We start from the raw sequence: 23,509 nt of genomic DNA on the forward strand, positions 1-23,509 counted from the left end.
AAAGTTTGTCTCTGCCCCAGTAGTTTGAGCTACCACCTCTATCATCCGCTAGATTTCTGTGCGCAGTTGGGGCTGTTTCTGGACTTTATATTTCTTGAAGTACTTAGAATGCGAGTGAGTTCATTTACATCTCAGAGGCTGCCTGGTTCCAGGGTTTACAGCACAGCGAAATATTTAGGCCTCTTACTCTTTTGTGATGGCAGGGTATGTGTGTGTTTTGTTTTTTACTTATACTTTCTGCATTTTCCAAAATTTCTGAAACCAGCCAAAAATGGTTTTAGTCTTTTAAGAAAACTTTAAAGGTATTATCAGTTTTCAAACAGTAAACTTTAGCATGAATTTTAATAACCCCCCCCCAATACTGCCATTGGCATTTTCCTTTTTCTTTATATCCTCTCAATAAAAGAGATGTTTCCGAAAGTTGTATGTAACCCAGGTGAAAACAGGACAGTGGCAGACTGGCCACAGGTCTCGAGAGGCCAGCTGCTCTGAGCTGTGTTCTGCTTCCTGTGGCCTCTAAGAACCACCACGGAAGCAGTTGATTCTCCTTCTTCATGTGAGTGAGCAAGTGTAAGATCCAGGGAGGATGTAAGTGCAGGGATTACACTTACAGATGTTAAGTGTTGTGGAGCTTGAATAATTGGGTAGCCCGAGGTTTTTATACACCACGTTGCAAAGTTCGCGCCCTGGGGAAGGCTGACTCAGGAGCCCGATCACGTTCTCGCTGCCCCCCTCTGCCTGAATGGCCCCCCTTCGGGGGAATGACTGGATTCTTTATGCTTTTCATAACTTGGGGGCTATCATAAAAAAAAATCTATTTATAAGATGCATTTAGAGGAGACAGGACTCACACAGGCCATGTGGTCTGTGTTTTTATCAAGTTCTATTTCAGGGAACGTGTTTTCTTAAGGAGAACTGGGATAGAGACTCTGATTTAATTCAACATGTCAGATCCTATCAAGCTTTAAAAACAAAGCCAGGTTTAATTATAATCTTGACAAGTCTCCTGTTTGGAATGGAAGAGAAGTAATGCAGGTGGGGGTATTCCCTTTAAGTGTATTCAAATGCACAAGCAATGTGACAGCCAACAGACTCAAGAATTCTTCTCTTCTGCTGTGTATGCATTAGGCAGTCATGCGGGGAACAGCGCTCTCCTCTGATTTAATGTAATCCAGGCTATGATTTTGTTATGGTTGCACTCCTATTCTTGTTTTTTTTTTTGTTTTGTTTTTTGGGGGTTTTTTTGTTTGTTTGTTTTGTTTTGTTTTTGTCTTTTTAGGGCTGCACCTTCGGCATATGGAAGCTCCCAGGCTAGGGGTCAAACTGGAGCTACAGCTGCCAGCTTACAGCCACAGCAGCGCTGCCAGATCTGTGACCTATGCCACAGCTCATGGCAACACCAGATCCTTAACTCACCAACTGAGGCCAGGGATCGAACCTGCAACCTCATGGATACTAGTCAGTTTTATTACCGCTGAGCCGCGACCGGGACTCCTGTTCTACTGTTTTGCTCTACTCTTCCATTGGAGTAGCTCCATCAAAATAGATACCAGGGGTTTTCTTTCATTTTTCTTTCGAATGCCACGAACAGCTTGGAGTTGTTTATATCCGTGCACAAGCATGCTTCTTCTGAATAAGCTTGTCGTGGGTAAGGTCTTAGACTTCAGTTCAAAGTAAGATCTTTAACTTGCATCTCCGGGTGGCAGCTGCCCGTGCTGTTTGACTGCTAGTTAAGTGTTAATGGAATTAAGAGTGTAAAAATATTTTTACAGGCTTGGTCTTCCAATTACTCTCAACACCTTTCATGTTGTTCCACTTTTGCTTTGCAGTCTTACAGCCACCAGCACAGTCAGAAAGAGAAACCTGAGTCCCTGTCAAGCAGAAGCTGACCTGGAGGCCAGAGTATCGGGGGAGCTTTCTGACACTGAGCTTGAGCAGACAGATCCCTGTGCAGAATCCCACTCAGAGGGAAGGAAAAAGGCCAAGAAATTAAAAAGGATGAAGAAGGACCTTTCTCCGACAGGTTTGTATTGGATCTCACTCAGGTTCTAGAGCTGTGTCTTTGATGTTCTAGAAGCTCTCGTTTCGGGGGAGAAATTAGAGCAGGGCTTCAGTTGATGGCAAAGCCCATGTCGTCTTCCACAGGACCAGATGGTTTTTGGATCATTTTAATTTTGTTTGCGGAATCCCTTGGAAGCCCTGGCTCTTGGTGGAGCAAGGCTTGGCGGTGGTCTCCTTGTTAAGGACGGGGAGTCCACTTTGGTCATCGTCTCTCTCTCCTCTGTGGTTTAGAGGTTTTAGGGATGTGTTTAAAATCGCCTCGGTAATTTAAATGTGGACATGAATTCGCACCGAGGCCTACTCCTACACACGTTATTTTCAGTAGCAGAGTTTTCACTGTTCCCAGTAAAACCCCAAGGCAGCCTGAATTTCTCTCATGAGCGGAATTATGTAAGGAGCCAAGGAAACGGGGAAGGAACACGTGTTGAGAGCCTACTGTGTGCAAGATGCTGCAGTAGCAGCCTCTCTCTCCTCTCTCTCTCTGTGTCGTGAGAGCCCCGACACAGGGCCTCATCCCTGTTTTGGCGTTGGGGGTGTCTGGGCTCAGAGAGGCTGAGAAACGTGCTGGTCCGGGTAGCTAGGAAGAAGCAGAACCAGAAGAGGAGCCGAATTCCACGTCCCCTGCATCACCCAGGGGTGCTCTGGAGGCTCCCTGAGCTCCCTCAGCCCTTGGTGCACAGACCCTCTGCAGGGCAGGAGTGCCAGGTGAGGAGGGGGCTTGCGGGGCCTCCAGTGTCTGTGAAAGGCCCTGCTCAGGACACGTGGCCAGAACCTGGTCAGCTAGCATGTCACGGTGACAGTACAGCTGCTGCTGACCTGGCGCCTGCTAAGGGCCCAGCACTGCACTTCATGCTTGACAGAAATGCTTCTGTTTAAATCTCAGAGGTGGGTGTCAAGGACCTTTTGACAATTAAGAAAATTGAGAAAAGATAGTCTCTTCAGGGAGGGCCTGTTGTGGCTCAGTGGGTTAAGACCCCAACACAGGTCTGTTAGGATGCAGGTCAGATCCTGGCCTCACATATGTGGGTTAAGGATCTGGCATTGCCGCAAGCTGTGGTGTAAGCAGCAGACTCGGCTTGGATCCTGGCATTGCTGTGACTGTGGTGTAGATTGGAAGCTGCAGCTCACATTTGACCCCTAGCCTGGGAACCTCCATATGCCGCAGGTGCGGCCCTAAAAAGACAAAAAAAAAATAGTCTTTTCTGCCAGAGGTGTTGGGAAAGCTGGACAGCTGCTTGTAAATCAGTGAAGTTCAAACACTGCCTCACACCATACACAAAATTAATCTCAAAGCGGCTTAAAAACTTAAATATAAAACATGACACCATAAAATGAGAACATAGGCAAAACATTCTCTGACATAAATCCTGGCAGTATTTGCTTAGGTCAGACTCCCAAGGCAATAGAAATAGAAGCAAAAATAAACAAATAGGACCTAATCAAACGTACAAGCTTTGGCACAGCAAAGCACAGCCTGTAGACTGAGAGAAAATATTTGCAAATGATGTGACCAAGGGCTTAATTTCCAGAATATACAAATAGCTCAACAACTCAGTAACAAACAAAATCCAGTCAATGGGCAGAAGACCTAAATAGACGTGTTTCCAAAGAAGACATAGAGATGGGCAACAGGTACATGAAAACTTGTTCAATGTTGCTAACTATCCGAGAAATACAAATCAAAACCTCAGAGAGTTACCACCTCACACCCGTCAGAATGGTCATCATTAAAAATTCTATGAATAAGAAACGCTGCAGAGGGTTTGGAGAAAAGGAATCCTTCTACACTATTGATGGGAATGTAAATTAGTACAGCCACTATGGAAAACAGTATGGAGGTTCCTTAAAAAACTGAAAATAAAGCTACCACATGATCCAGCCGTCCTATGCCTGGAAAAAACTTAATTCAAAAATATACATGCAACAAGGACCTACTGTACAGAGCGCTATAGTTAATTTCTTGTAATAAACCGTAATGGAAAAGAATCTGAGAAAGAATATATATATTCAGAGCTCCCATCAGGGCTTAGCGGAAACGAATCTGACTAGTATCCGTGAGGACACAGGTTTGATCCCTGGCCTCGCTCAGTGGGTTAAGGATCTGGCGTGGCTGTGGCTGTGGCTGTGGTGTAGGTCGCAGATGTGGCTCAGATCCCATGTTTCTGTGGCTGTGGTGTAGGCCGGCAGTGGCAGCTCCAGTTCAACCCCTAGCCTGGGAACCTCCATATGCCATGGGTGCGGCCCTAAAGAGACAAAAATATATGTATATATACATACATATGTATAAAACCAAATCACTTTGCTGCATACCGGAAATGAAGACAACATTGTAAACCAACTATACTTCCGTAAAAAAGAAAGAAAACAGAAGCCTGAAAGTTTCGTGACTTGCCCAAAGTCATGGAGCTCTCAAGTGGGCCCTGCAGGAAAGCCTTTGCTCCTAAGCGCGTGTCGCGTGTTGTCTCCTTGGATGAGGGGCGCCAATGAGCCAGTTACTCCTCTCCCGTGTCTCACTCCGTGACAGTCGCCCAGGTTAGTGGAACCAACAGTCAAATCAAAGGGTGGAACTGGTGCCCTTGGCCTTGATTCATGCCGAGGCCAAGACTCCATTGTGTTTCAGTTACTTCCTCTTTTTACATGTGGCTCGATCTGCCTGCAGGGCGTTTTCTGAATCTCATTGATATTAATGAAATCAAAGAAGCAGCAAAAATGTCACAGATGCCTTTTGTACCTTATGCTGAAGCTTAACTTAAACTGAAAACTTAGACTCTTGTTTGAAGTCTGAACTGTGTATTTAGCTGTCTCCTTGAATCTGCCTGTCTCCTTTCCTTTCCCTAATTTAAGTGTCGGAGAAGTTTTTAATCTGTAACACACTTAGTTTTCATCTTTGATACCTTGTTACTGCCGCCTCGCGGTACCTGCTCCACAAATGTTAAATATTAAAGGGTAGCCCTCCCCTCATAGCTCACCCCCAGAGTGGCGGGGGCGCAGGGCAGCTTTCCCCCCTTGTATAGCTTTCTTCGTGTCTTGTTCTCTCGAATTTTTCCACTTAGCTATTCCCTCTCAGGAACAAGATTGTAATACTTTTAATACTCAAAGGTATTAAAACACCTAGTAATAACAGTAGAAATTGACAGAACACTGTAAATCAACTATAATGGAAAAATTAAAATCTTTAAAAAAAAAACCCACCTAATAATAGATTGCCTTAATAGATTAGCTCCTTTTATAACTTTCATCATTTTAAGTGAAAACTTTCTATGAAGCATTTGGGCTTTTGAATTTATCATACGGTCATTAGCAGAGGGTCCCCCCCCCATTGGCTTAAGTAAAGCTGTCACTGCCACAGATTTGAGCTTGGGGTGGGGGGAAGGTGGATTTTTGTACTTCTTTGTCAGTCCTGTTAAAAAGAGAGCACCTTGACAACTTTTCATCGAATGGGGCAACTTGAGAGCATTGTGCTTTCTGCTGAAGCACCATCCATGGAGTAAGACCTTCCCACAGTGCAAGGCTGGACCATTCCTGGATCCTCTTTGGCTGGTTCGTTTTCAGCTTGTGGTCCTAATAGTATCAGCAGGATTGAGATCAAGGCTCCAGGAGCTGAGCCTGGTGAGTGAACCAATTTTGATTGCTCATCTGCTCAAAGGAGGTCCTATAGTGAGTGAGAGTACAGAGTTCACACCCAGTGGAGGGTCCGTATTGAACTCCCACAGGTGCAGTGTCCCAGGAGCTGAGACGGCCTGGATGGGTATCTGCAGGTAGAGTGTCTTGTACAGTGTGCTGATGTCTGTCCTGCAGAGGTGGCTTCTAAGGCCTCCAGCCAGTGCTCTCCTGCTGGGGCCAGCGTCTTGATGGTGCTCAGATGATTCAGTAGGATGCATTGGGTACCAGTGCACTGCCAGTAGGGCCATGAGAAACTTAAAAGACAGCATTCCTGGTAGCTCAGCAGGTTAAGGATCTCAGCGTTGTCACTGCTGAGGCTCAAGTCGCAGCTGTGGCACAGGTACAATCTCTGGCCCAGGAACTTCTGCATGCCCAAAAAACAAAAACAAAAAACAAAGCCAGCATTCCACCTGTAGGGGATCTTGTGTTTTCCAAGGGGAAAGTAGGAGAAAGTAGGAGGGTAGAATATGGTGTGCTGCAACAGTACTGTAACAACCGACAAACCCCACACAAAACAGGGCCGGTGTTCTTAGTTTTAATATCAAAGATAGCAAAAAGTTAAGTCCTAGACTCCCTAGACTTAACAGAATGTCTTAAGCTGCAGAAGAAATGACCATTTATCGGAGTTCCCGTTGTGGCTCAGTGGTTAACAAATCCAACTGGGAACCATGAGGTTTTGGGTTCAATCCCTGACCTTGCTTGGTGGGTTAAGGATCCAGCGTTGCTGTAGCTCTGGTGTAGACCAGGAGCTACAGCTCCGATTACACCCCTAGCCTGGGAACCTCCATATGCCGAGGGTGCAGCCCTAAAAAGACCAAAGGAAAAAAAAAAGAAATTACCGTTTATCAAGTTTCTGTCATATACCAGATGTCATGCTAGCATTATACCTTAAGATCTAGTCATTATAAAAACAGAGGGAGGTGTAGCTCTCATTATTTCTAATTTATAGAGAGGAAACTGAGACTCAAAGACTCACATATGCAAAGTTAAATACAGCTGGTGCTGGGGGCTGCAGGGAGGGCCGTCTGATACAGAGCAAATCCATCATGCTGCTCTCCAGCATGTGACGTTTTATCCAAGCTTTAGAGGAAGCAAAGGCTTCTTTGCAAAAATGAGTATTTTTGGAGTTCCCATCATGGCACAGTGGTTCATGAATCCAACTAGGAACCATGAGGTTTTGGGTTTGATCCCTGGCCTTGCTTGGTGGGTTAAGGATCCGGCGTTGCTGTGGCTGTGGTGTAGGCCGGCGGCTACAGCTATGATTAGACCCCTAGCCTGGGAACCTCCCTATGCCATGGGTGCATCCCTAGAAAAAGGCAAAAAGACAAAAAACAAAAAAACAAACAAAAAATAAACCGAGTATTTCTGGCAGTGGTTCTAGATCAGAAACAACTACCAACCTGAACTTTGTTGTGATGAAGTCGTGTGATGAAAATCCACATGCCTGTTCTGTTTTAGAGCTTTTTTATGTCCATATTATGTGCTGAGTTAACATTTTTCTCCTAACTCTTGTTGTTTCTACCCTGTTTTCAGGAAGCAAACATACAATGTCAGTCCCCTCCTTTTACATTGATTACAATCAGCGTAGATTGGCAGCGCCGTCTGCTCTCCTCTGGGGCATTCAGGCTTCGTAACAGCCCTGCCCGCCGTGTGTGCTGGAGTAAACTGTCTCTAAGAATGGGCCCCAGTCAGTGTCTCACGGGTGGTATCCACAGTGCCCTTGCCCTTGCTGAGCCAGCGGGTAGCGTTCCAGTGGCCTGGTGCTGAGCAGACTGGCAGGTCTCAGTGTACGGACGGGCCATCTACCAGCCGGGTGTTCCATCAGCGCCCCATTAGACAGCATTCGCAGAGCAGGGCCACGGGCTGTGGGCGCTTCCTGGTGATTTTTTGGTCATGTAACAGCGACATCTCCAAGTCCCTTTCACCCTTACCTTTAGGATGTAAACCTATCAGAGCTTAGCAGGTTTGCCGAGAACCATGAGTTTTATTGGCTTCTTGACCAATCTGCTGGACCTTTGAAGCTTAAACCCTTAGGGTGACAGTAGGAAGATACAGACTCTGCTCAGAGCAGCGGTCTCCTTGTGCTATTATTACAGGTCTCCTTGTGTCAGAAACACGACCTGCGGTTGGTGCTGTTGGTCACCTGAATGACCAGGCTTGGAAAGTCCACGGGCGTCCCGAGGAGCTTTTTAATTACTCAATTAAAATGTGAATTTCAGGAGGTTCCCATCATGCTCAGCAGTAATGGGCCCGACTAGTATTCATGAGGACACAGGTTGGCTCCCTGGCCTTGCTCAGTGGGTTAAGGATCTGGCATTGCCATGAGCTGTGGTGTGGGTTGCAGACGCAGCTCAGATCCTGAGTCGCTCTGGCTGTGGTGTAGACCGGCAGCTGTAGCTCTGATGGGACCCCTAGCCTGGGAACTTCCATATGCCATGGATGCAGCCCTAAAAAGCAAAAAAATAAACTAAACTGTGGATTTCAGCCTAACTGAGGGGTGTGCTGCACTGCCGGCGGTGGGGGGGGGGGTGTGCTCCCTGCGTCTGTGTGCCCGCCCTCTTCCTCCAGGCAGCCTTTGGGGGCTTCCCATATGCCATCCAGGGGAGTCCTGCCTTCTTGGTGTGGAAACCATCCCTCTGGAGTATTTCCTGGTTAAAAACGTCTGTATGGCGCCCCAGAGGGTCTTTCTGTGCACAGAATCCCACCCTGTAGTTTCCAGTGTGCTGTGTAGTTTTTCAGCTTCGTGTGAGGGAAGAGCTCTCTTCACTCTCGAAGGGTCTCTCTTTTACCTTTAGAAACAGTCCCCTTTTGTGTTTACCGCTTACTAATTTCTTTTGTTGTTTTTGTTAGGAAAAAAAAAATTAGAAAGCGGTAAACACAAAAGGGGATTGTTTCTAGAGTTAAAAGGGAGAAAATCAGTAAGAAGAAAATTAAACTCTAAGCTACTCGATACCCTGTAACAAGTGTCCATAGCTGGCATTATACTCTCTGTGCCACCTTAATAGCTTGTTTTTGCCCCATTAAAAAAAAAAAAAAAAAAAAGAGTAAGCCTCATGGTCATGTAAATTTTAATTATCAGCACAATAGTTTATATTAAAATTTTGTTGGCTATTTTTAAATAACATTCTTAGTATCTTTTACAGGGTCAGCTTTATTAAAATACAGTTTACATACAGTATATAAGCTGTGGCTTTTGGGTGTACAAGGTGATGAGTTGGGCGAATGTGAAGTCAAATAACCGGCAGGGCTGAGAATAGAACAACCATTCCAGAAGCTTCCCTCCTGCCCCTTTGTCCTCAGTCCCTCCGCATCCCTAGATGCCAGCAGCCGTTGCTCTGCTCTCCGTGTCACTATAATTTTGTCTTTTTCAAAAGGTCGGTTCAGTGGAATCACACTGATAACCCTTGGAGTTTTTGACTTCGCATAATGCATTTGAGATTTGTCTGTTTTGTTGAACGTATCATTGGTTCATTCCCTCTTTCTGCTGCATAGTGGTCTGTTTCATGGCCATAGCACTGTTTATCCATTTGTTGGCTTTTAAGTTATTACCAGTTTTTAGCAACTAAGAACCTAGGGGACAGAAACATTTGTACGCAAGTTTTGGTATGAACCAAGTGTTCATTTCTTTGGGATAAACACCTGAGAGGGGAATTACTGGTAGGTGAATGTGTCACTTTGTAGGAAGCCGGCACACTGTTTTCCAAAGTGGCCACACCACGTTGCGTTCCCACCAGCAGAGCACCGGGGCTCTGTGGCTCTGCGCCTTCACTGGTATTCATGGTGTCCTTTTTACCCATTCTAATGGTGTAACTGCTGTCTCATTATGGCTTTGATTTGACTTTCCCTGATGACTAATGATGTTAAGTATCTTTTTATGTGATTACTTGTCCATTTAAATCTCTTCTTTGATGAAATATATGTTCAAATCTTTTGCCCATTTTTTCACTGGGTTTTTTTTTCTCCTTACTGAGTTTTGAGAGTTCTTCATATATTCAGTATACAAGTCCTTTTGAGTGTTTTACAGATTCTTCCAGACTGCTTTGCTTTTCACCCTCTCTTTTTTTGTGTGTGTGGCTGCAGCATGCAGCAGCTTGATGTGGGATCTCAGTTCCCAAACAGGGCTTGAACCCAGGCCGCAGTGGTGAAAGTGCCAAGTCCTAACCACTAAGCCACCAGGGAACTCCCTCCATTCTCTTAACAGCAGCTTTCAACAGAAGTTTTGTTTTTTGTTGTTGTTGTTGTTGTTTTTTGTCTTTTTGCTACTTCTTGGGCCACTCCTGTGGCATATGGAGGTTCCCAGGCTAGGGGTCGAGTTGGAGCTGTAGCCACAGGCCTATGCCAGAGCCACAGCAACGCGGGATCTGAGCCGTGTCTGCAACCTACACCACAGCTCACTGCAACGCCGGATCGTTAACCCACTGAGCAAGGGCAGGGACCGAACCCGCAACCTCATGGTTCCTAGTTGGATTCGTTAACCACTGCGCCACGACGGGAACTCCCATCAACAGAAGTTTTAAGTTTTAATGGAATCCAATTGATCAGTTTTTTTTCTTGGTTATGCTTTTGGTGTCACATCTAAGAAATCTTCGCCTTACTGAAGATTGCAGAGATTTTTCTCCTGTTGTCTTCTAAATTTTTCTAGTTTCAGGTTTTACATTTAGGGGAACAGTCCATTTTGAGTTAATCTTTGTAGATGATGCAAGGTATGGTCCATGATTGCAGGAGGCAAATGTCCCGAAGTATCTGTTTTAAAAGAAAAATTGTTCCTGAATAATTCTTTGCTCTCTAGTAACTAAACGGGGCTGTGAAAATGAGTTCCCTGGAAAACTGACCATAGTTCCTTGTCCATTAGCTTTGAGTCTGAGCCTTCGATAGCCTTCAGCTCTCCCTTTCTGGCAAGTGTTAGAATGAACAGCAGCAGTGACCCCTAGCTCTCCTCGGGTCTGGATCTCCTTTAGGTAGTTTGTAAAGTTTGGGTTCCTCTGTACATACCATTCTTGCTCAGAGCTGCACATTTTAGGCAGTGAAAAATGAGCATCTCTCTGACTGCAGGCAGCGACCACATTCTGTGTTGGGCCACTGGCCTAATGTGCATTGAAACCCTGCTCTGTGCCAGAAGCTTTGCGGAATCCCAGAAGCCCTGTGTGGCATGAAGTAGCACGAGTCCATCTTATAGACGAGGCAGGAGAGTCTCAGGGTCACACAGTTAGTAAGATGGTCTGGCCAGACCTGTCTCACTCCACAGCGTCTGCTGCTTCCGTTATGTCTCACCAGCTTGTCACAGTGTCACTCTGCGTCTGGCATGCCACCAGATGCACATATCTTCCCACCCAGCCAATGTCAGGTGCTATTATGACAATGAAGCTGCTTTGGGCCATTTATCTTTTCTCCTCTCTGCTAGTTTTAATTTACTTCCGTTCCCCACATTGGGCGTTGCGGCTTTCACCTTTAGAATGGCAGGTTGGCTGCTGTAATATTACTTTGATAATGTGAGTTATAAGAACGCCCTCATCGATGTCTATTTTCCTCCCTAGAATTAGGTCTAGTATGATGAGTGTGTGATGGAAAAGGAGAGGGTCAGGCTGGTGGTGTCTTCTCCCGGGCCATCTGCAGTATTTAGTTGTTTCGGAATGGGGGTGTTTGTGTTTATGTTTCATTTTGGTTTGACTTTTGGCCATGCCCAGGGCATGCAGAGGATCCTAGGCCAGGGATCGAACCCGCACCACAGCAGCAACCCGAACCACAGCAATGACAATGCCAGGTCCTTAACCCACTGAGCCGCCACGGAACTCCTTGTTTTGTTTCTTAGTAATCTTTATTCTTTTCCTAAGTGCAGTCATGGGAATCTTTGTCACATGGACCATCTCCTGCCCATCTTCCCGTCTCAGGAGCAAGTACCAAGACGTGCATGTTCAACACAGCCCTGAGACTCAGGGCGGACACTTTACATGAATCCTCTCCTGCTCTTCTCACCCTGTCTCTCTGGATTTTATCTCAGTAAATGAGCAGAAATGGGGATGCTCCTTTTAGCAGAAACTCCCATGTTATTTCATGTGCTTGGACCTAGTCACACGAAGGCATTCCCCTCATTGGCAATAGCCACTCTCAGCTGAGTTCCTCTCTGTTTTTAAGTTTCTCTGGGCGTTCCCATCATGGCTCGATGGTAACAAATCCCACTAATATCCATGAGGACACAGGTTTGATCCCTGGCCTCACTTATTGGGTTAAGGAATCTGGCATTGCCATGAGTTGTGGTGTAGGTCGCAGATGCGGCTGGGATCCTGCATTGCTGTGGTTGTGGTGTAGACCGGCAGTTGCAGCTCTGATTTGACCCCTAGCCTGGGAACCTCCATATACTGCAGGTGCAGCCCTTAAAAAAAAAAAAAAAGTTACTCTCCATTTCAAGCGTCATCACAGACCGCTGCCCTTTTGACATCTTGGAGTGGTAGCAGCTGGAGCTGGCTTTGCCTACTTCCCTACCAACCCCACCACGGGATTAGATAATACATGCCATGGGTACGGGAGCACGGAGTCGGCCACGTTTTCCGTCATGAACAGGCTCTTTCCTGACTTAATTCCCATCCACTGGCTCTAGACCTCTGTGGTCCAGTGGTGCTGCTGCTGCTGTTGCAGAAAAGTAGCACCAATGGAGAAGGGCTTCTCACTTCGGGGCGAGACTGTAACAGAAGAGACCCCTTTAGTCCAAGACCGTAGCCAGTGCTGCTGAAATTGGAAAAAGCTACCAACTGCTGTCTCCCCTTTGGGGAACTCTGAACCCCCACCAGTCGGCTTCCCTGTCAGCCCCTGATCTCTTATCTGGGTGCTGGTCACCCCAGCGCAGAGAAACCCAGTGTCCCGGGACTGTGGCAGGGACCGTGGTGCCGGGGAAGGATCCAGACCCCATGTCCGCCACTCGCTAGACATCTTGTATCTGTAAAATGGGGATGTCGGTACCGCCGACTCGGGGACTTCAGAAGATGAAATGAGGGGAGTTCCCATTGTGGCTCAGCGGTTAACGAATCCGAGTAGGAACCATGAGGTTGTGGGTTCGATCCCTGGCCTCGCTCAGTGGGTTAAGGATCTGGCATTGCCGTGAGCTGTGGTGTAGGTCACAGACACGGCTCGGATCCAGCGTTGCTGTGGCTATGGCGTAGGCCGGTGGCTACAGCTCCCATTAGACTCCTAGCCTGGGAACCTCCATATGCCACGGGAGTGGCCCAAGAAATAGCAAAAAGACAAAAAAAAAAAAAAAGAAAAAAAGAACGAGGTGCCCGGCATACTGGCTAAGAGTTCGGGGCGTGAGCTCATCCAGGGAGTGTGAGCACCCACATTTTAACTCCTGCAGAGTTAAGATCTGCAGAGGCAGCCAAGCAGGGAGGCCCTTGCTCCATCCTGCCTGTGGCCTCCGTGTGGCAGGCACTGCCCTCCACGGACAAGACCCGTCCGTGGACTTTCTCCAGGCGTGGCCGCACCACCGCCCGGCCCTGGTCGAAGCTGCCTTTGCAATCGGTCACTCTGTTCTCCCCGCGCCCCCCGCCCGGGGGTGGGGGGCAGTCCTCCTCTCGTTCATCTTGCTTTGTCCTTTCCCACCAGGAAGCATCACGGACAGCCCGGCCAAGCTCTTTGAAGTCCCTGACACGTGGTAACCAAGACCCAGGAGCGAATCGCTGGTGCTGCGGCCGAGCGAGACGCAGCAGCCGGCACGTCGGAAGCCATACCGTTCGATTTCACCCCATGTGCGGCGGGAGAGGGTCGAAACCCAGGGTGACTCCCGAAAAAGCCCAGTTTTTATTTTCAAGGCTGTGTTTCTCTTCTTCCTCTTTAACCTCAGCTGTCTGCTGGCACTCGGCACGGTTGTCGGCTGTCGTGACTGTGTACGTGATGAACCCGTTCAGTTCCATATTTGTAGCGCGTGCGAAACCCTTCCTGTCATGAATTAGCGTGTTTAAGAATCCACTGGGTGGAGGAGGTCGGCAGAGAGATATGCAGAAAGAGCCAGCATTCACGGGTGTCCTGATTATGAATTTGGGGTCCGACCCTTTCCTGCTGTGAGAGGCTCTCATCCACCTTCTCCTGCTCAGGTTGGAGGGCAGCCCCCGCCAGGGGAGAATTCGGTTGTGTCGCCCTGCTTCCCACCACAGCTGCCTGAAAGTCTGAAGCTCTCCAGCTTGTTTCTCCAGTAGGAAAGTGTTTGCCGCTGTCAACATATGCCTTGGCCTTTGGGGCATATTTTTTTCATGTTTTTTCCCCCCAAGATGTGAGTTTCTCGTGGTGGAGTGTACAAGTGACACGTTAATTTCCGTTTTTCCACGTAGCACTGCGTTCATGTGTCGGTGTCATGGCCTGGTGTCCTTCTGTCCGGGTGGCGTGGGGATGAGGTGGCGTGTGTGTCCGTGTGTGTGTGTGTGTGTGTGTGTGTGTGTGTGTGTGTGCGCGCGCATGAGACCATGACACATCTGCACCGTGTAGTACCAGCGCTTTCTCTGTTGACACAGATCACAACAGCGACAGAATCGTGTGGATCTACCTCAGTAGATCTGCTTCATCCAGACCATGGTTAGATATTTAACATTTTTGTATCATGGAAATGAAAATGAAACATGTATTTCCAAAAGATGAAAATTAAAGGAATTTTCTTAGGACTTTGGTTTTTTCCTTTCTCTCATTTATTTAGTGATTGATTGATTTAATTTTTGGCTCCACCTGTGGCATGCAGAAGTTCCCAGGCCAGGGCTCAAACCCACGCTACAGCAGTGACCACACCATATGCTTAACCTGCTAGGCCACCAGGGACTCCCCTCTCTCTTCTAAGTGCATGACATGCTTGAGCTCTCTATAGACATCATTCTCTCTAAAGATCGTCCCTAAAAACCTGTTAAGTCAGTAAGCATTGTGCGTATATGGATTTATTTTTCTTTTTTTTACCCTCTAACCCCTTACGCCTCCCTTGATGAGTTAGATGCCTGGTGCTGGAGCAGAGCCTGTGGTAAATAGTGTAGGAGAGGCTGCATCTTTTTCACGGTGGGAAGGATCTGAGCTCTTCCAGTGGGAATTCAAATGTATAAGACCACCCCGATTCAGAGCCCATTTAGGAGTTCCCATTATGGCTCTGCAATAACAAATCCATGAGGATGCAGGTTCGATCCCTGGCCCTGCTCAGTGGGTTAAGGATCCAGCGTTGCTGTGAGTTGTGGTGTAGGTCACAGACATGGCTCAAATCTGATGTTGCTGTGGCTGTGGCGTACACCGGTGGCTTTAGCTCTGGATCGACCCCTAGAACTTCCATATGCCGTGGGTGCAGCCCCCAAAAGACAAAAACAAACAAACAAAAGAAAACCCAAAAAGCCCATTAACATTGCCTCTCCCCCTAGTCCCCAAGAGTTTGAGAGCCCCAAAGTTACAAACCCAGACTTGGCAGGACAGATCTCCCACCCCTTCTCAGTGTCCTTGCTCTGCACCCCCAGCTAGACAGTGGGGAGGGAGAGTGAAGAGAGACAAAGGGATTTAAAGGGCTGCTGGACTCTGCTGAATCATCAAAACCTACAGGTAGAGACAGGTAGGACCTGACACGTCTTTTAACAGAATGAACAAGAGGGGAAACCACTGTGAGGCTGTGATGGGCAAACATATAAAAAGTACATCTGGCTTGGTGAGCACACCGGGTGTGGAAATGCAGAGCGGTGGTGGCTCAGCAGCTTCCGTGTGGTGCAGGGCCTCGGAGGGACAGAGATCAGGGCCTTTTGCTCTCAGGAAATGAGATTCTTCATCACCCCCTGAAGCCCAGTTCTCCCTGCTCTAGAAGCTTTACAAACACCCAGGTTGCATCACTGCTGATGCAGAGAGAGGATGAGGGTGGAGCGCTTTCTAGGAAGGGCCAGTGCCCAGAGCCTCATGAAACGTGCCTGCATCCCAGCTCTGGCTGTGTGTTCCTGGGCACATTACTTACCCTCTCTGAGCCTCAGTTCCCTCAGCCATAAAAGTAGGATAATAAAGCTACCTCCTAGGGTGGTTGTGAGGATGAATCGAAATCATGTCAAATGCCCAGCACACACAAGCTCACAGCAAGTCATAGTGCTATTTTGATCTGAAACCCTGGTTGGGGCTGACGTAGGCATGGTTGGGGCGGGGGGTGGGGTGGGGGAGTCTGGCTTAGCTGAACCCTGGTACGTGCCCAGACCCCTATTTTCCCAAGTGTCTCAAATAAAGCAGGTGAACTGGGTTGGCTTTCGTACGCACGCGCACACACACACACAGTCTTTTCTGGGCATGAAACCCTAGAATGCTGCCTTGGCTTCTTGATATTAAAGCCCAGGGGCAGGTTATAACAATGGGGCTGTGGTTCTGGGGTTTCTTAAGTATTGTAGCCAAACCTGGAGGCGGTCGTGGGAGTGGGGACCTTAGTGTTTTCCTTCGAATCATTTCGTAGTCGTTTGATTTCAAAGCTGGAGTGGAAATTGAGCACTGAGGCTCTGTCCTTTTTTATAGCTTCATATTTGTCTGTTTTTCTCCCCAACATTTTATTATGAAGGTTTTCAAACACGCCAAGGAGTTGAAAGAATGGTCCACTCATTCCTCCTCTCAACACACACACACACACACACACAGATTGTGCTGCTACCATTTTGCTGTATTTGCTTTCTTACGTAACCACTCAGCCGTACCTTGACCCACCCATCAATTCATCTTCATTTTGGATGCATTTCTAAGTAAGTTGCAAACATCAGTCCATTCCCCCTCCCAAATGCTTCAGTATGCTTGTCATGAGCCAGAGTTTAATATGAGTTTATATTTGGGGGTTAGTGCAGATAAAATTTATAGTGAAATGCTCAAATCTTAAGTGTGCCATCTGATAGGTTTTAACAAATGCAACACAAATGGTCTATCAAGATAGAAAACATCGCCATCACCCCAGAAAATTCCCTTCTGCCTCTTCTCAGTCCCACCCCCAGAGTTTACCACTGGTCTGAATTTTTTTCATCACGGATGAGTCTAACCTTTTCGGAAACTTCATGGAAATAGAATCATGAAGTCATGCTCTTTGGTATGAGGCCTCCTTCACACGGCGTGATGTTTTTGAGACCAGTGCATGTCGCCGTGTGTATCAATAGTTCCTTCCTTTTTATGGGTGAATATGTGGGCACCACAGCCTTCGATCCATTCATAATAGATGGGTGCGTGGGGTGTTTCCAGTCTGAGCCTGTGACAAAGCCGCTGTGAACAACTAGTACAAGTCTTCTCCAAAACAAAAGCTTTCATTTTGGAGGGTAAACGCCAAGGAGTAAATTGCTGGATTGGTGTATGTTTAGTTTTATAAGAAACTTCCAGATCTTTTTCCAAAATTGGACGTTTCATTTAGACTCTCACCAGCCATATGTGAGAGTTCCAGTAGCTCTCATCCTTGGCAGCGTGTGACATTGTTGGTCTTCAGCCCTAGAGTCTATCTTGGGCAGTTTTCATGTGCATTTCCCTGGTGACTAACAATGAGTTACTAACTAGCATTTGTATGTCTGCTCCTCTGTGAAATATCTCTTCAATTCTCTTGCTTGTATTTTCTCAAGCTGTTAAATTTCTCTCTTATTAGGTTGTAGATACTCATCATGCATTCTGGACCTCAGTGCTAGGTGGTAACTCTACAAGAGGAAACACAAAGCTGCCAGACAAGAGGAGCTGGAGAAATTGTTAAATTGTAACGACATAGCTTGTATCTTCCCTGTTTCTTACTCCACCCACTGGAACCTGTGCTAAACTCCACCCACTGGAACCTGTGCTAAACATAGAAACTACCCCTTTCCCTGTATAACTAGCTGCTCCCCAAGCTGGGGGGGAGCATGAGTTCTGTCTACTCAGTGCTCCCCACCACTCTGCTTGCGGATAAACCTGCTTGAGCTCTCACTGCTCCAATCTCTGTCTCCTTCTTCCCGTTGTGTTTCGAACAATTACTCCCTTGTCAGATGTTTTGCAGATGTTCAGTCCCAGTGTATGCCTTGCTTCTTTCTTTTCTTTCCTTTTTTCCCTCCAGTTTTACTGACTGAGATACAATTGACGTATAACCCTATGTAAGCGTATAGCGGACAACATGCGGACTCGATACACACGAAAAACAATCGCAGCTTCTGCCATCACATCGCACAATCCCCATGTCTTTTTTTTTTTTTTTTTTTTTCTTTTTTTGGTCTTTTTGCTATTTCTTGGGCCGCTCCCGCGGCATATGGAGGTTCCCAGGCTAGGGGTCGAATCGGAGCTGTAGCCACCGGCCTATGCCCGAGCCACAGCAATGCGGGATCCGAGCCGCGTCTGCAACCTACACCACAGCTCACGGCAATGCCGGATCGTTAACCCACTGAGCAAGGGCAGGGATCGAACCGGCAACCTCATGGTTCCTAGTCGGATTCATTAACCACTGCACCACGACGGGAACTCCGCCCATGTGTTTTTTCTGTGGGGAGAACATTCAGGATCCAGTCTCCCAACAACTTGGTTTTGTTTTGCTTTTTTCTAATTGAATGATAACTAACTTGCATTAGTTTCAGGTATGCAACGTAGTGATTCAGTATTTTTGTACGTTACAAAATGATCACGCTCAATCCAGTTGCCATCTATCACCATACAAAGTCATTACAGCATTATTAACTATGTTCCCCAGGCTGTAATTACACCCCCGTGAGTTTATTTTATCACTATTATTATTATTTTGTCTTTTTAGGGCCACTCCCACAGCATATGGAAGTTCCCAGGCTAAGGATTGAAACAGGGCTGCAGACGCCAGCCTATGCCAGCAATGCAGGGTCTGAGCTGTGTCTGTGACCTACACCACAGCTCACGAGATGCCGGATCCTTAACCCACTGAGCGAGGCCAGGGATCAAACCTGCATACTCATGGATACTAAGCAGGTTTGTTACTGCTGAGCCATGATGGGAACTCCTATTTATTATTTTTTAAATTTTTTGGGCCACATCCATGGCATACGGAAGTTCCTGGGCCAGGGATTGAACCCAAGCTGCCACAGAGACAACGCCAGGTCCTTAACCTGATGCTCCACACCAGGAACTCCCCCATGACTTTATTTTATAACTGGAAGTTTGTACCTCTTAATCTCCCTCACTTCCTTCAATCATTTCCACCACAATTTGTTTTTTTAAAACAACAGTATCTTTTTCTGGGCAGAAGTTTTTCAATTTTTTAATTTTTTAAATTATTTTATTTTATTTTTTGTCTTTTTAGGGCATATGGAGGTTCCCAGGCTAGGAGTCTAATGGGAGCTGTAGCCACTGGCCTAGGCCACAGCCACAGCCATGCCAGATCCAAACTGTGTCTGCAACCTACACCACAGCTCACGGCAACGCCAGATCCTCAACCTGCCAAGCAAGGCCAGGGATTGAACCCATGTCCTCATGGATGCTAGTCAGGTTCATTAACCGCTGAGCCACCACGGGAACTCCAGTTCTAGTGTTTATGTTCATGTCCCCAATCCACTTGAATGAATTTTTGTATATGGTGTGAGACAGGAGTTGAGATCCCCTAATTCCATGGGAATATCCAGTTATTCCAGCACCATTTATGAAGACCCTTCTAGTTGGATTGCTTTGAGGCCTTGCTCAAAAATCCATTGATCTAATAACAAGCATGGGTCTTGAGTGTGTGTTTTATTTAATTTAATTTATTTATTTTGGCTACACCTGTGGCATGTGGAAGTTCCTGGGCCAGGGATCAAACCTGAGCCACAGCAGCGACCCAAGTGGCAGCAGTGACAATGCCAGGTCCTTAACCTGCTGAGCCACCAGGGAACTCCTTGAGTCTGTGTTTTATAAGTGTGCTGTTATTATTGCTGAGCACCAGCACAGAGAGGGTCTCACTGTTCCTGCGTGTGCAGTTCCCACTTAGGCAATTTTGCAGCCCTTCTCTTGATGGGGAGCAGAAAATGCAGTGACCCTTGGTTACTGCTCAGGCTAGGCCAGGCCACTTTCTCCTGACCTGGGAAACTAGTACATGTTAAAAATAGTGCCATCTTTTTGGAAAGTTTTTTTAAAAAAATCTCATGACTTAAGTTTCATAACTTCAATTGAGATCTTTTTTCCCCCAAATGATTCATGGAGTAAATTTCTGTGTCCAGCTTTGTCGAGGAGGGGCAATAGAATACCCAAAAGCTAGTTCGTATTTCTCTGGAGTGAGCCATGCTCTCTTCCAAGTTGCCTGGTCCCTGCTGAAAGCGGTTCAGTTTGTCTCAGCCACTTACCCATTTCTGCCCCAGCCTCCTGCTTTTTCCAGTCATCTTATGAACCTGAACTTGAGAAAGTGCTTGGAGTGACTGGGCCTGCTGACAACATCCACCAGCTGGGACGGGCTTTTAAAATTTATTTTTCTTTTCTTTTTTTTCTTTTCGCTGAACTTGTGGCATTTGGAAGTTCCTGAGCCAGGGATCGAACCCAAGCCATGGTAGCAACCCAGTCCATAGCAGTGACCATGCTGGATCTTTAACCCCTAGGCCACCAGGGAACTCTGAAATGTTTTAGCTAAGAGAACCCCATCAAAAAAGAAAGGACAACCAAAAAAGCCTCCCTATCTTTTCTTTCCTTTTTTTTTTTTTTTTTTGGTGTTTGGGGGGTGGACTTTGTGTTCCCTAGGAAAAGAGACTGAATCCTCATGCCTGTTTTTCTTAAGTGACAAGATAGGGAGATACTAAGCCAGAAAGCTTGAAGGCAAAGCATCTTGCCCAGTGTGCAAATTGTGGGCTTGTGCTGAGTCCTGGAGGGGAGGAAGCCTTAGGCAGCCACGCCCAATTCGAGTGACTTGTGCATGGGAAGTCTTGTTGCATTTCTGAGACCAGCCCGAGAGCGAGGTACCTGCCCTCTGACATTTGTCTCCGCCAGCAGGAGGATGGAAGGGGGCCAGCCCTCCTCCATCCAGTGGCCCTCGCTGGTGCTCCAAGCCCAGACAGTGGAATCTTCATTACTGGCAACGGCCAGACCACCAGAAGCATTTATCTGACAGTGGTTGCCCACCACATGCCAGCTGGTGGCTGAGGAAAGTCAGCTCTCTCTGCTCATGTCCCCTCTGTGCACCGCGGTCCGGTCGGTCCAGGCTCTTCGTACCCATACCCAGAATCTGGGAATTCAGAGTCGTTGATTTTATTCAGAAGGATCAGAACAACTCATCTAAGAAGTTGTCCTCCATTTGTTGAACGGGGTAAAAATTAAATAGCATCTCAGCATGCCGTGCCTACAAGGGACCTTGGCAAATGATCGTGACTCAGAAGCTCAGGCTTTTGCCCACTTTGAGACACTGGATCTGGGGGCGGGGAGGGCATGGAGTGTCCTTTGGGTGTTTGGGTTGTTCTCACAAAGCCCCAGAATTCTCCATTGTCCAGGTGACTTCATCATCCTCCGGGTGCGCGTGAATCACCGGGCACTTGGCGTCCTGATGGATGGCCTGATAGCAACACCCCACCTCTGAGTTCCGAGCCTCAGAGCCCTCATTGTCTCCCTTTTTCCATCCTCTCATACCCGCTCAGGCTCTTGAAGAGTTTCCATGAATAACAGGCGTGGAGGAAACCACACATTAGAGGCTGCGAGCTCGGGTGCCCGGTCTGCCTCTGGGATCGCGCTCCGCTCACCAGCTGTGTGAGCCCGCGGATGCTGGCCGAGTTCCCGGGGAGTCGGTCCAGACCCCCGCCGGCTCCTGCCAGGTCACTGCGAGCTGCCTAGAGATGACAGGGAGCGGGCGCTCACAAAGGGCCATTGCCCCCCTCCTGCCCCATTCACTGCTATTGTCTGCCTTGATTAGGACAGAGTCTTGAAGACACATAGCCCCTGCTCTCTAGAACTTTCCACTTGTAAACTTCCAGTATTCAACGCTTGGGTTTTGAAAGTAAACTCTCCTCTCTACAGCACTGTGTTTTTTCTATAATTGATAAAGGGAAATGTAGGTTGGAGCCGACTCTATTCTGTGCATTTCACGACTTTTCAAAGGGTAGGTACTCTTAGCTCCCCTTGAAGGTAAAACAGGTTCGGGGGGTTCAGTCAAGTGCTCTGGACATCAAGGTCAGTGGCAGAGCTGGAATTCAAGCCCCAGAACGCCCAGCTACAAGGTGAATGTGCCTAACTAAGCAGGACCTGATGCCGCTGGGTGTCCACCTGCAGGGGGAGGGGAGATGCAGAGATGCAGCCTCAGAAGTGCTGAGGGGCCCTGGTGGCCAGAGTACCTTGGCACACCTGAGGCTCACCTCACACGCCCTGCACACAGGAGTCAGTGCTCTGGGTTGGGGCTGGATGCCCCCCTCCCCGCCCTGCACCCAGTCACAGCGCTCTGAGCAGAGATCTACACAGACCTGCACCCCACCCCCCCACCCCACCCCATCACCCCCTGCCCCAAGGTCATGGCAATCATAAAGCTTCGTCCCTGTTTCAGCCATTTCTTAAGGGACAGCTTCCCAGAAAGAGGGGAGGGGGACAGCAACAGGGAGCAGAAGTGTCCGCAGGGCTCTGGATGTATGGCCAGACTGCATTCCAATTTACACCCCCGAAGGACAATGGTCCTGAGTAGCAGCAGCGTCCAGGACGCCCTGGGCCTGAGTTAACCATTTCGCTTCCAGAGGAGGCTCCAGAGGCCCGTGAGCCCTGAAGAGACACGCCCGGGTCTTTGAAGCTCCCTGTTCCCAGCAGCATCATGGGCATCACCTGAGAACTTGCTAGAAATGCAAATGTTGGAGACTCGCCCCAGCCGACCTGAGTCACAACCTCCAGGGGTGGGGCCCGGCAGCCTGGAAACGAGCCCTCCAGGGGTTTCTGGTGCCTGCCCAGGTCTGGGAGCCGCTGGTCTGGTCTCAGGAAGCCGCCTTAGCTGCAGGGGAGGGGCACACACTTGTTAATAAACCAAATCTGTGCTGGCCGGGGGCAGCTCCCAGGGCAAGGTGGCGTCCATCTCCAGTTGGTGTGATGTGTCGGCACCTCTCAGCTCATTGGTATCTTTACTTTGGGTAATTGGGACCGTGTGGAAAATGTCACTCTTACTTTCCTGTGAAGGGTCGAGCTCTCGTAAACACCTGTTATTCGGGCTTTGAGGTTTATTATGTGTCAGGCATGTTCTGATGACCCCCTTTGTTCCCTGGGGAGGGGAAGGAAAGCTTAGAGCCGTTTAGAAACCCCCTAAGGTCACACAGCTAATAAGTACTGAAATTGGAACCCTGCCTGTCTGCCAGGGAGTGGGCTCTGAGCAGCCACACTCTGAGAGAAGGAGTGGGGAATACTTGCATAGTGTGGGGCTTTCAAATGATTAGGGTTGTTGCTGTTGTTCTGGAACCTTCCAAAGCACGGTCTTCTCAAGAAGGGGCTTTCCTCTGCATCTTCTTCTTCTTCTTCTTCTTTTTGGTCTTTTTAGGGCTGTACATGTGACATATGGAAGTTCCCAGGCTAGGGGTCGAATCGGAGCTACAACTGCCAGCCTACACCACAACCTGAGCAATGCTGGATCTAAGTCTCATCTGTGACCTATACCACAGCAAAGCTGGATCCTTAAGCCACTGAGCGGGGCCAGGGATCAAATCTGCGTCCTCGTGGATACTAGTCTGGTTTATTACCGCTGATCCACGATGGGAATCCTCCTTTGCGTCTTCTAACCTCGGACTCTGACAAGCCAAAGCGGATCTCAGACACGTGTAGCTCCTGCCTGGTTGACAGTCCCTGGTTGACAGTCCCTAAAATGTTAATGGGGTGACCTCTTACTTCACTCCCACCGGCTTTACTTTGACTGGTAGGAATTGCTTCTGGAGTGTTCCAACTGCAGGCACCC

The 23,509-nt window shown here is 47.9% G+C and overlaps 1 protein-coding gene across 4 annotated transcripts in view; it reads left to right on the forward strand.

Moving 5' to 3' along the window:
- Positions 1 to 14,366, forward strand: part of PARN (poly(A)-specific ribonuclease) — a 190,217-nt gene extending 175,851 nt beyond the window's left edge. For all 4 annotated transcript variants that reach the window (XM_085017517.1, XM_021086564.2, XM_085017518.1 and 1 more), the window contains 2 exons: positions 1,830 to 2,023; positions 13,318 to 14,366. In XM_085017517.1, the coding sequence (XP_084873643.1) occupies positions 1,830 to 2,023; positions 13,318 to 13,370 (247 nt within the window). In that variant the 3' untranslated portion in view covers positions 13,371 to 14,366. The remainder of the gene's footprint in view (positions 1 to 1,829; positions 2,024 to 13,317) is intronic.
- Positions 14,367 to 23,509: the final 9,143 nt, after the last annotated feature.

The sequence above is a fragment of the Sus scrofa genome, chromosome 3 (assembly GCF_054392235.1).
Source record: "Sus scrofa isolate SSC_HxYL_T2T_F1_AM1 chromosome 3, Sscrofa_HxYL_maternal_Yorkshire_Landrace_v2.0, whole genome shotgun sequence".
Classification (NCBI taxonomy): domain Eukaryota; kingdom Metazoa; phylum Chordata; class Mammalia; order Artiodactyla; family Suidae; genus Sus; species Sus scrofa.